The 13022-nt window shown below is 46.1% G+C and overlaps 1 protein-coding gene across 2 annotated transcripts in view; it reads left to right on the plus strand.

Annotated features, from left to right (window-relative positions):
* Positions 1 to 9169, plus strand: part of TRAPPC3L (trafficking protein particle complex subunit 3L) — a 606266-nt gene extending 597097 nt beyond the window's left edge. For both annotated transcript variants that reach the window (XM_086927373.1, XM_086927374.1), the window contains one exon: positions 8841 to 9169. In XM_086927373.1, the coding sequence (XP_086783499.1) occupies positions 8841 to 8960 (120 nt within the window). In that variant the 3' untranslated portion in view covers positions 8961 to 9169. The remainder of the gene's footprint in view (positions 1 to 8840) is intronic.
* Positions 9170 to 13022: the final 3853 nt, after the last annotated feature.

The raw sequence follows: 13022 nt of genomic DNA on the forward strand, positions 1-13022 counted from the left end.
GCAACCTCTTGCTTTGTTTGTGACCCTCTCTGCCGCCATGTACATGTCCATCCCCATCTTCCATTCTCGAAGCTGGGGAGCCAACGCCACCCCCTCATGTTCTAGCTTCATCCCTTTTCGCTACCACTAGAGCCAACATAGGGAAGATAAGCTGCGGACAGCACAGATCTACATACCCAGGTATGCCCAGCAGTATGAATTTGGGGTCCAGGGGCAATGTCTCTTCTAAAACCTTGCTCAGTTCCCCCAGCACCATTTCCCAATATGACTGTATGACGGTGCAGTACCAAATGGTATGGTAAAAGTCCCCCTGTTCCTAGCCTCATCTCAAACAATTCAGGTCACTGGCGCAGCCCATATGATGGAGCCGGGCCATATCATAGTATATTCTGTGTAATATCTTATATTGAATAAGATGGAGGCGGGATTTAATGGCCACCTCCCGATGGTGCATTAGGCCTGCTTCCAAGTCAACGTTTTCTAGAGTACCTAAATTCAGTTCCCACAATTCCCTCAATTTCCCCAGCCTGTCCGGTGTATTATTATTCAGGGTCCGGTATGTTACTGATACTGCCTTACTGAGTACATGTTCCTGCAGTAGGCGTCCCACCAGTGATGCATACTCTGGCAGTGAGGAGGATAACAAGCTCTCCACTAGCCAGGCATGTCGCAGCTGTGCATACTTAAAAAACTGGTAGGTGTGTAACCCAAAATCTGTCTCCAGTGCTCGGAAGCTTTTAAGTTTGCCCTCGGCTACGATATCCCCTTTCGTGGAAATGCCTATGGGGTCCCACTCCTCAAAGCCCCTCAGTTTGTGGAGCTCCTTTAACCAGGGACAGTGCCAGAGGGGTGTCTGTTTTGTTGGTCTGTGTGCCCAACCCATACCTCTAGTGTGCCTTGTGTGGCTGGGAGTAGGCGCCCCCTGCCCTGTCCTCTATAGAGATAATGCATGCATTTGCGAGTCGCCATAATATCCCTTTCTAGCCTATAGGTGGGATGGTCTACCGTAGCATGTATCCATTAATTCACAGGGGTAGTAGGCCAATATATCCGGTAACAAGATCCCCCTCCAATATATTGGTTACGTTGTAATGTGGTCAGTGCAATTCTCTGCTGTTTCCCGAGCCATAATAGGAGCGTAGTTCCGCGTCCATCACTCGGAAGGTCTGCCTGGAGAGGGGAAAGTACTCATTCTGTAGGGCATAAAACAACAGGGAAAGGTGATCATCGCAATAAAAAGAAACATAACCAACACACCAACTTCTCAAGGCAGTACCTATTGACCTTGTGAGGGCCTGTCCTCAATGGTGCTTCAGACAGACTATCTCTATTGCAGGAGAGACTTGCTTTAATGCATTGCTTGTTGAATCATTGGTCTACTTGGTGATACATGGTGATTTTACAAGCGCTTATAAAAGAAGAAAGTCACTATAATATAAACAATCAAGCCACCATATAATCAACTATTACTTGGCTAGAATACGTCCCATACAAAAACAAATTATGTTTCTGCGTTCTAACATAATGAAAGGCAAAACCACTGCTTTCGCCACACGCTTTTGAGCACAATGTTATGGTGCAGATTTGCATTCGTTTATTTTAATAATACATTTAAAAAAGGGTTTAGCAGGGGATGAGCAATCCTACAGAAATGATGTCCAAAACAAGGCAAGGATTAGTTCCAGTGACAAATGCCAACATTGAATTGGAAGGTGCGAGGCAGAATTTATCGGGACTAGCTTTGGAGATTGAATGGGAAGGATCACGGTGAGTAGGAAAGGGTCTTGGGGATTGTATGATGGTATTTGGACTGGCATTGAAGAAGTTGCCATGGGGTACAAATAGAGAGAGATGGTTCCTGTTAGATATTGTATGGGGGGCCAGATTATAAATGGATATGAACACTACAATGAGAAATTTGTAGTAAGTCCGGTGGTATGCAGTTGGCAGAGGTGGGCAAGGACTGGAGGAGATACTAAAGGGCGCAGAAGTCTCAACTGAGGAATTTGTAAAGTGTAAGCAAGATGTAAACAAGTTCAGGACTAGATAGCCACACCGCCATGCCTGCTGATTAACAGTGCAGCCAGTGATCAGCATTTTTGCGGAATAGTAGGGCACTCGATGTTGAGTAGGTTGACAAGGTCTGAAGTGACACCAACTCTGAGGAGTTTAGTGAACCTCCTCATGTTGTTGAAGTTAAAACCTATGTTATGGGTTTATTATGGAGGGTTTGATTGGGCAGTTAGAAAAAGAGATAGGGTACAAAGACTTCTAGAGCTGCAAAATATGAGAAGTAGCTAGTTGTAAATGAATTAGTTCTACCTGTTCCAGGACAGGTGTGACCTGTTCCAGGACACCCCCACGCCGCACGGCCCACCAGCTGTTGGCGCGGCTCCCCCACAGCGCCACAGGTCCATCCCTGGCCTCAGGTGCCCCCTCGTTGCTGCTCGCGATTTTGCCCGTTTTCTGCCGCTTTTTGCCCTCTGTGCCTGTATTTCAACTGTTATTACTGTTTAGTGCTTCTTTTTTCTGTAAGTAGAATTATTGTGCCTTGTTAATTTGTCTCGGTTCCCCCTGTGTGATCCCCCACTCCGCTCCCCGCCGCTGCTCCCTCGCGGCCCCACCCCTTTTCATTTCTGTCAAACCCATTGGCCCCCTGCTCCCGCCTCCCAGCTGCTCCTCCCTCCCACTTCGCCTTAAATGGAACCCGCGCGTACGCGGGTCACAAGCAGCGGTCACGCGCAGCGGGTGTGCCGATTGTGCGCAAGGCAAGCCCGTCTGCGCCCATCCGCGTCTGGACCGCGCCCAGCGCCAGGACCCCTGACCCCAGACAACGCCAGACCACACAACAGATCTAAGACGACGTCACCCTCCACACACTCAACGCCGGCCGAAACCCCGCCTGCTACCGAGCCAACCCGATTCGCACCCATGCAAACCTGCAAATTCACCTGCCTCCGGACCTGCACCGCACCCGACAAGCCGAGCACCAACAACAACCACCTCAAGTGCATCCTGCTCAACACCCGCTCCACCCACAGACACGCCGTCGAACTCTGGAACCTGATCGACACAACATCACCTGACGTCGCCTTCCTCACAGAAACCTGGATGAACGCCTCCTCAGCGCCTGACATCTCCTTAGCCATCCCTGACGGATACAAGATCACCCGGAAGAACTGCGTCAACCAGACTGGAGGAGGTATCGCCATCGTACACAAGAATACCATCCGCATCACGACCAACCCCGATGACACCTTCAACACCTCCACTTCCAGATACACACTGACCCCAAGACCACCCTCAGAGGCACCTTCATCTACAGACCCCCGGGACCACGCACCCAATTCAGCGAAGACATTGCCGACTTCATCAGCCCGCATGCCCTCCCCTCCGCCGACTACATCCTCCTAGGGGACCTCAACTTCCACCTGGAGAACAACAAGGACCGCAACACCGCCACCCTGCTGGACAACCTCGCTAACCTCGGACTCAAGCAACTGGTGAACACCCCCACCCACTACGCCGGACACACGCTTGACCCCGGCTTCTCCTCCAGCAAGCACATCTCCTTCAGCCACTCCACCGGACTCCATTGGACGGACCACAGATGCATCCACTTCAGCTTCAGAAAAACCACGACCAACCACCACCTGCAACAGGGTCCTCGCAGGAGCTGGAACAAGATCACCGCCGAGCAGCTCACCACCTCCCTCCGCCAGAACCCCCCCGCCAGCACAACGGACCCCAACAAAGCAGCCAGCAACCTCACACAGTGGCTCACCAACTGTGCAGATGACCTCGCACCACTGAAGGACCCTCCCAGCAGACTCGGCAGAAAAAAAGCCCCCTGGTGCACCGACGAACTCAAGACCTCCTAGAAGAATTGCTGCACCCTCGAGAAAGCCTGGCGCCACGACCAGACCACGGACAACATGACGGCCCTCAAGCACGCCACCCGCAAACACCACCAGCTGATCCGCACCACCAAGAAGACAGCAATCAAAGAGCGACTGGACAACAATGCCCACAACAGCAAGGAACTCTTCAGCATTGTCAAAGAGTTCTCCAACCCTAGCGCAGGAAACAACGACATCACTACCTCGCAAGACCTCTGCGACTCACTCGCCTCGTTCTTCCACCACAAGATCGCTGATATACACAACAGCTTCGGCACACCAACCACGCACCCAACCACCGAACAAACGCCCCCCACCACACCCTCTGCGCCTGGACCCCAACCAGCACCGAAGACACCACCAGCACGATGAACACCATCCACGCCGGATCACCAACCGACCCCTGCCCCACCACGTCTTCAACAAGGCCGACTCCATCATCGCACCCCAACTCCGGGACATCATGAACACCTCCTTCAACACCGCCACCTTCCCGGAGACCTGGAAGCACTTGGAGCTCAGCGCCCTCCTGAAGAAACCAACAGCGGACCCCACCGACCTCAAGAACTACCGCCCCATCTCGCTCCTCCCTTTTCCTGCCAAAGTCATTGAAAAGACCATCAACAGACAGCTTACCGCCTTCCTCGAGACAAATGGATCCCTCGACCCTTCGTAGTCCGGTTTCCGAGCCAACCACAGCACCGAGACTGCCCTCATCGCAGCCACTGATGACATCAGATCCCTGCTCGACAACTGGGAAACAGCGGCCCTAATCCTCCTGGACCTCTCTGCAGCGTTCGACACTGTCTGCCACCGCACCCTAGTACAGCGCCTCAGCAACATTGGAATCCGAGAGAAGGCACTGGAGTGGATCATCCCGTTCTTCGCCGGAAGAACCCAGAGAGTCCGCCTCCCCCCGTTCAGATCCGAGGCCACCGAAGTCATCTTCGGCATACCACAAGGGTCATCGCTCAGCCCAACCCTCTTCAACTTCTACAGAAGCCCTTTCGCAGCCATCGCACGCAAACACAACCTCAACATCATCTCCTACGCCGACGACACCCAGCTGATCCTCTCCCTCACCAACGACCCCGCCACCGCCAGAGCCAGCCTACATGAAGGGATGAAAGACGTCACCGAATGGATGAAGAACAGTCGCCTGGAGCTGAACTCAGACAAGACGGAAGTCCCCATCCTCGGACCATCGCCCTCCGCCTGGGACGACTCTTGTTGACCCCCTGCCATGGGCACCACCCCGAAACCAACAGACCATGCACGCAACCTGGGCTTCATCCTGGACTCCTCCCTCTCGATGACCAGACAAGTCAACGCCGTCTCGTCATCATGCTTCAACACCCTGCGCATGCTCTGTAAGATCTTCCGATGGATCCCCACCGAAACCAGGAAGACGGTCACCCAGGCACTCGTCACCAGCCGACTGGACTACAGAAACACCCTCTACGCTGGAACCACAGCCAAACTTCAGAAAAGACTCATCTCCGGCCATCTGAGAGACCTGCACTGGCTCCCCATCAGCAAGAGGATCACGTTCAGGCTCCTCACCCACGCACATAAGGCCCTCCACGACCTGGGCCCCAAGTACCTCAACAACCGCCTGATGTTCTACGCACCCACCCGCCAGCTACGATCGACCAGCCTCGCCCTTGCCGCCGTACCACGCATCCGCAAAGCCACCGCCGGGGGAAGATGCTTCTCCTACCTGGCAGCTAAGACATGGAACTCCCTCCCGATCCACCTCCGGCTGACCCAGGATCATCTCTCCTTCAGGAAGCTCCTCAAGACCTGGCTCTTCAAGCAGCAACGGACCCCTCCCCCCAAGCGCCTTGAGACCCTTCCGGGTGAGTAGCGCGCTTACAAATGCCCATGATTGATTGATTGATTGATTGATTGACCAAACGCGCCAGGCTATCCACTAGACAATAAAACAATCAAGTAAAGGGTAGACGAAACCATAATCATTTTCGAAATTTAACTCATATAATTGTTATATATAGATATAATAGATATAGATATATATAGATAGATATATTCTAGAAATAGTACAGGATATTCCACGTGAATACTTAAACGTTTCTTTCATTTTGAAAACAATTTTGAGACTTCACTGTCATGAAGTGGCCCTAGGCTAGACAGTCACTTCTGTAACAAAACATGTGCTATCTACCTGAAACCAGTTATGAACAAATAAACAACTTTAAATATTCACTTGGTAATGCGAACCCCTATGGTAGAGATCAAATAAAGGGACAGGTGAGACGGATTTCCTTTAACTTATCTTCGATGAAGCTGTATCTGTATGATGACTGTACCATTTCACGTTTTGGTTCTTATTATCGTTCATTTTGTTCTGTTCATTGGTAGAGAAACCTATGTATATGTGTGTTATTAATGTGATATTTTGTATTGCCCAAAGCTTGCAAATTGATGAGCAAATGAATCATAAGACATTAATAAATTAATATATACATTTATTCACTTGGAAGATCCTATAATATTTTTGATATATACATAGGAAATATATGAATATAATTTAGTAAATTGTGATGGTGTCTTCTACACTTTCCTTGTTTGCTTTAATTCAGTAAAACAGGGAAGGTTACAACTGTACATAAATTCCTTCTACTTTGCTAAAAAGGTGTTCTTGGTGTAAGCTAAAGCCTTCTACCTCTCTCTTCAAATCCAGTGACCAGAATGCAGATTTTGTTCCGCATCTAGCGCACAACTGGATAACTCCCCACTTCAATGCACACATGTAGCAGGTGGGAAAAAACAGTGTAGGAGCTGGGGGAGAATGATCCCTCTAAACTTCCCCCGTCTTAGCCTCTTCCCCGCGAGGCTAAATCCCCCGCGGTGGGGGGAGAGGGGGGCGCGAGCGGCGCTGCGGTGCTCGTGACCAGCTCGGCTCGTCACGCAACACAGTGGCGCTGTGTTCCATGCCCATTTAATGGAACGCCCAGCACAGCAGGGGAATTATCCCTGCGTGGGAGTTCCGGGGCGGTCATGATGAGCTCAGCTCGTCATGAGCACAGCGCCACTATGCCTTATGATGAGCTGAGCTTTTCATGAGCGCCCAAGGGGTTAAAAAAACACCATCACAAGAGAGAACTCCTTAAGTTGCGGGGCGGAGGAAAAAAACAGGACAGGCCATAGAAACAGATTCTGGATAAGGACTGGTTAAGAGGAATTTTCACGGTGGGAAACTAGCTGGCAGAAAATGTGCATTGGGATATCTCCCTCTGTGAGATATCCAGGAACACCAACACCCAATGGCTGAGAGACAATCTCTAAAAGGTGGCATGTGGGAAATGGTTGACGGAATGAATAGAGAAAATTATTACAGTGCCAGAAAATAGATGAGAAAGAAAACTAGAAGATGAGATTAAGTTACAGATAACGAAGGTTAATTGGAGTAGGAATGGAACTTGAACTATCAATGCCAGGAGGGACAGCTCAGCAGCATGTCGGGTCACCCCATCCACCACTCAACCAATTGTTATTCACCAGGAGTTGTGGGTTCAGTAATAGAGGTTGACGCCTGCCAAGGCCATAATACACCAAGTGAGAGCACTTATCCAGGGCTATTCGAGGGCATTGGTTAGCCCTGGTGAGCGGTGGTGAGATCTCACAGCCAAATGTGCGTAAATATTAGTGGGAAGTTTTGAAAAATGTACAAAAAGCAGACGAGAAACATCCTTCTGAATATAGCCACCCTATCATGAATGTTCAGTGGGAGGGTGCCGTAGAATCGGACATCTGTCTCGTTTCATGTTAGTCAAGATTTGGGTTCCAGATGACACCTGGGTCTGTTAAAATATTTATTTTATTTTATTTGAAAAGTTTTATATAGCGCTGGCTAGACCCGGAGGTATCAGAGCACTTTACATGAGTTACAGCGAGTTACGGGTTACATAGTTACAGCACTTAGATCAGAGTCACAGGGGTAGGAGCAGGGGGAAGGAAGGAACACACAATGGGAGAGACAAGGAAAACAATGTCAGATGTCCCACTGGGTAGGTGACGGCCGAGGGAGTGAAACCAGGGCCAGACTTCTCTTTAGCTGCATGTGACAGCTCCACCCGGCATCAGCCAAGGTTGCTCGTGCATCGAGGTGAGTACAAACAGTTTTGACGCCCATGGGGTGTCGTCAAAGATCCAACAGAAGTTCAGAGGAACGTTATTTATGAGTTGTATATAGTGCTGGCTAGACCCGTAGGTATCAGAGCACTTTACATTAGGCTACACTATGTTGCAGAGAATGAAAACAAATACACATTACGTAAAAAATTACGCAACAAATTGGTAGAGGAAAGAAAGGTGAGACAAATAGAGAAGAGGGGTGAGGGGGGAAGTGTGATGGGGGAAGATGAGGTAAAAGACGGCAGGATAGACGAAAAGACAGCAGCAGAGACAAAAGGAAGTCTGCCCAAAGACCGACAGATGTCTTGAAAGGTTTGGCTCACGGTATTAATATAAAAGTACGATTAATTTGGCTGTGGCTAGTCTGGTATGGTACAAGACGGATTACAAAGACTGCTTCCTTAGACACTGGAAGTGTATTGTCTATCGGCTTTCAGGTCATTCAAGACCTCCTACAGTGTAAGTGGCCGATGTAGGTAACTTTTCTGGGCAGTGGAGTGAGGGTAGGGCAATATCTGTTAGGACTGACCTTTTGTGGCCTATTTTTAATAATATGTGGACCACTTTTGACTATTATTTAATTGAACACCATCTTAATGGCTGTTTTGACGTAAACGTGCATTTTTATTCTAAACTGCTCCTCTACACCCTTGAGGGTAAACATACTTCAGAAAATTGGTAATAAATCAAAACCTTCATATACTGAACAAAAAAATCAATGACTATTTATCACAAAATCTCAACTCCTATACCGTGAATGATTGTCCCATTTTTCCTTTCCAGATTCATTTGCCAGCAGACGTAAGGTTCATCCAAGACAGACTTAAAGGAGACGAAGTGACAGAAATTGGAATACTCTTCCTGCGAAAGATTGAAGACAAAAAGCCCAAAAGAAACAAATGAAGGCGGGAAATACTCTAACACGGGGACAGAATGAACCAAATTCAGAACCAGAGGAATGTGCTTACTGATTCATAAGACAGCAGATGGAATTAATAGATTAATGTATTATTTATAATAATTTGTGTACAGTGTTCACTGATCAGGCCCTGTTTAAGATTCCAGATTGTAGAGCACTATAGTTGACCTAGTAAAACATAACACATTTAAAATCTTAATTTCTCCTGGTTTGAATTTACAGTAAAGTAATGTGATAACTAATTGGGTATATAAGAAGCCATTTTTATTGTGGAAGTTAGCAGAAACTGAAGATTCTGATGTTTATTCATACAAAATTCCCGTGTGCTTGGTTTTAGCAACATCATAATTTACTTGACATCTATACTCAGGGTGGAATTTATGTTAATATCATAGCATCAGCAAGCTAAGTCAAAGGGCACAAAGATGGTGTAACAGCAGTGCAACGACGAGCTTCATTTGATCATAGCTGGCTGTCATAGAAAGACAACACTTTTTGCGTTGATTTGCATTATAGTAAACCTGTAACAATGGACTAAATTCGGCCTACTACTTAATCGGGGGTCACTGTAAATATTGCAATTCTGCAGCTGCTGCGTTTTCCTTTTAATTAGGAATTTACAACATCCACAGTCTGCTGCATAATTTGAAGATTTTACAAAAAATAGATTGCAGTTTACTAGCTTAAATAAATCAAATATTAATAAAAGACAAACCGGGAAAAAAAAACAATACCACATACACTGACTGACTCTTTGCAAAGGTTGACTGGTTACCTTTCAATTACGGATTACTGTATTCAGGTATGACACTGGTAATAAGGGATGAACTATTTGTCCATAAAGTATTTCAATAATACTGCCACAGAATGCATCGCATTAAGCCACACATAATGTATAATTTACTCAAGCCTACTGTATACCTTTGTCATCCACTGTCACATAACTCAAGTAACCCAGTATATAATTATAATTTGGGCCACTCAATATTTTAACTAGATTCACTTTCTCACTGTGGTGCAGAGAGCTGATTTAGTTTGTGGCGGAGGGGTACTGCATCACAAACGTGACAGATATTCTGCCCGCCTTCTTATAAGTGCATTAGGTTATAATGCACCTGTAAAAAGGCAGGCAGTAGATCCGTCACGTGTGTGATGGAGTATTCATTCACCAAACTCTACATCAGACCTAAGTTCTTTAAAAGCCAGAGTAAGCAGTAGGTACAGTGGTGAGAGAGCATCACTCCAAAGTGTTATTCGCACAGTCAACAGGACAATGAAAGTGGGCTAAAGGAAAGAAAAAAAGTAACAAATAATAAGTCTGATTCACTTTACGTTTCTAAGAAAAATCAGTAACATTGTTTTCCTTGTTAACTTTTGAACTTTATAAAATCTGTGCACCTTACAAAACTAGAGTTAGAGAAAGCATTAAAAAGACTACATAAAGGCTCCGTCGAATTATTGAATTATGATACTTCAGTGTCTAAATCAGTCAAATTATGGGATTCCCCCCAATTTGGGGTCTTCAGGGGTTATAAAGCTTTGGCAGTTTATATGCGAACTTAAAACCATACAGTAGCAGTTAACATTTGGAGATATCTTGGCAAAACATTGTTTACTCGATAGAAAACTTTAAAAAAAAGAACGAATGAATGAATGACTGGTTCTGTTCAACACACAGCTCCTCAGCGAGAGTCCCAGCGCTATGGCAAAAGACAACTTTACTGAATGAGTATTGAAGAAGTCGTTTTCCGTATATTGTCTTAAGTATACAGAGTTTTTTGTCTGAAAGATCAATGTATATGTGACACAAAATTCTAATCACTACCTAATTGGCCTGGGTGGAGGTATACGATTGGCTTTATGGTCTGAAGGGACTAAGGAGGTTTCCCTGTAATCTATATTTCAGCTTGCATTGTTACGTTTTAAAAGAATTGATTGTATATGAAACAAATGTTTACAGACCGCATCTAGTTCATCAATGAGTGCGTCTCTCTTATAGTAAGGTTGGGAATGGTTCTTGGTCACCACGCTGTAAAGGGGTGTAAGTCAATCAACATACTGGGGGATATATTTATGAAAAATGGCGCAGCGCAAGTCAAAAACAATCCTGAGAGACATATTCCTCTATCTATGTGTGCTGCAGAATGCAGCACACACAGAAAGAAGAAGTAACAAGAAGAATTAAAGATATTTCTCCTTGTTCCGCCTCTCCAGGGGAAGCTTATTTTTTGGGCGCATTCCCAGGTTTACAAGTTTCTGTAAATGTGAGAATGCTTCAAAAACCATGAGAGTCGCATGGGAACACCCACGCAGCGTTTATGGAAGCCTTCCCAGGGCAGAGTAACACAACAGAGCGATCTGCGTTGCCTTACTCCAGATTTTTGGAGCCACTCAAGGCAACGCATAGAGGCTTCGCGTGGCTTCAAATATCTGACTTAAGGTTTGCGTCGCTCTTGCACTACATTGCGTGGTGCAAGAGCGACGCAAACCGAGTCATAAATATGGCCCATGGTTTTTAATGTAAGCTCTGTCAAGGGGACCTTTCTGACATTCTCAGCAAGTAAGCAAACACCTACTACTGTAAATGTTAATGACAGTTGCGAAGTCTCTTGCTACCCTTTCCTCATGTAATGGGCCACAGTTGCTTCTTTTCCAAAAACAAATCCCATTAAAAACGATTATTGTTTGATATCTCAACTGCAGATGGAGTTTTGCTCAGGTGAAATCATTTAAATTGTAATTTCACACATGCTCATTCAAAACACAATGGCCTAGAGAGACATACTCAGGAAAGCCATTTAGGTTTTGTGGGGTTTCTTTCCGCTGATGCTTTTTTAAAGAACATATTTATCAGCTTTCGACACAAGCCTTTTCTTATAAAATACAATTAAAAACAATCAACATAAAACTGTGATATGTGAAGTACATCAAATACAGAACAAGCAACATTTAAGTTATAAAACAAAGTATGAAATGGGCTGCACCGCATCAGCTTTGCCTAGTTCAAAGATATGACATCATTGTAATCTAAGGAAAATTGACCAATCCACTTCCAGGTCTGACAGTACATTTCAATGCATTTTCTGTTCGGAAACTGTTCTTTGAACCACTGGGCTACTTAGCATCTTGAAGACTAAGCACAATTTCAAGGCTACCGCCAGAAATAAACCTTTCATGCTACGAATATGGTGACAAAGAAGAAGTGACATTGCAATCACTTACCCATGTTCTTCTCAACCAAGGAGCACAGTTCTATTTTGTAGAATTTCTTCATCTCGGGGACCGATGAAAATAAAGGGCCAGATGTACGACCATTCAGTTTAGCAAGTCCAAATTGTGCAGAATTGCGACTCGCAATTTGCAACTTGCTAAACTGAATGTACAACAGTGTCTCAGACACTGTTTGCAATTCCCAATGGGGTTGCAAATTGCATGCCTCATCAATATTCATGAGGCAAGCGCAATTTGCGACCCCATTGCGAATGGCTAGCACTCACAAGGAAGGTGGCCTGCTGGGGTCAGTAGACCACCATGTATGTCTGTGACTGCTTTTTCAATAAAGCAGATTTTTCTTTTTTAAATGCAGCCCGTTTTCCTTAAAGGAAAACGGGATGCATTTAAAAAAAAATGAAACTTTTCAGTTTCATCTTTAAAGGGCAGGAAGTGGTTCATGGGACCAATGCCTGCTCCTAAAATATATTTTTGCACACAATCACAACGGGAAAGGAGTCCCCTGGGGACCCCTTCCTGTTTGTGAGTGGTTTACCACCTACTTAAAGTAGGTGGTAAACTGCGAGTGTGTTGGGACTGCAAATACGGCGGCAAAACTATAGTACATTGGTGTTAGAGTCGCTATTAGGGAGGGACACCCTTGGCACGCCTTTCCTAATAGTGAGTTGCAAACGCTATTTTAAGAGTCAGTGAATCGCAAAATAGCGTTTTTACATACCACCACTGATTTTTTTGTGGTCGCAAATGGGCCAAATTCCCGTTAGTGACTGCAAAAAACAGTCGTACATCTGCCCCAAAGTGCTGTAAACCTTCTG

The sequence above is a fragment of the Lissotriton vulgaris genome, chromosome 6 (genome assembly GCF_964263255.1).
Source record: "Lissotriton vulgaris chromosome 6, aLisVul1.2, whole genome shotgun sequence".
Classification (NCBI taxonomy): Eukaryota; Metazoa; Chordata; class Amphibia; order Caudata; family Salamandridae; genus Lissotriton; species Lissotriton vulgaris.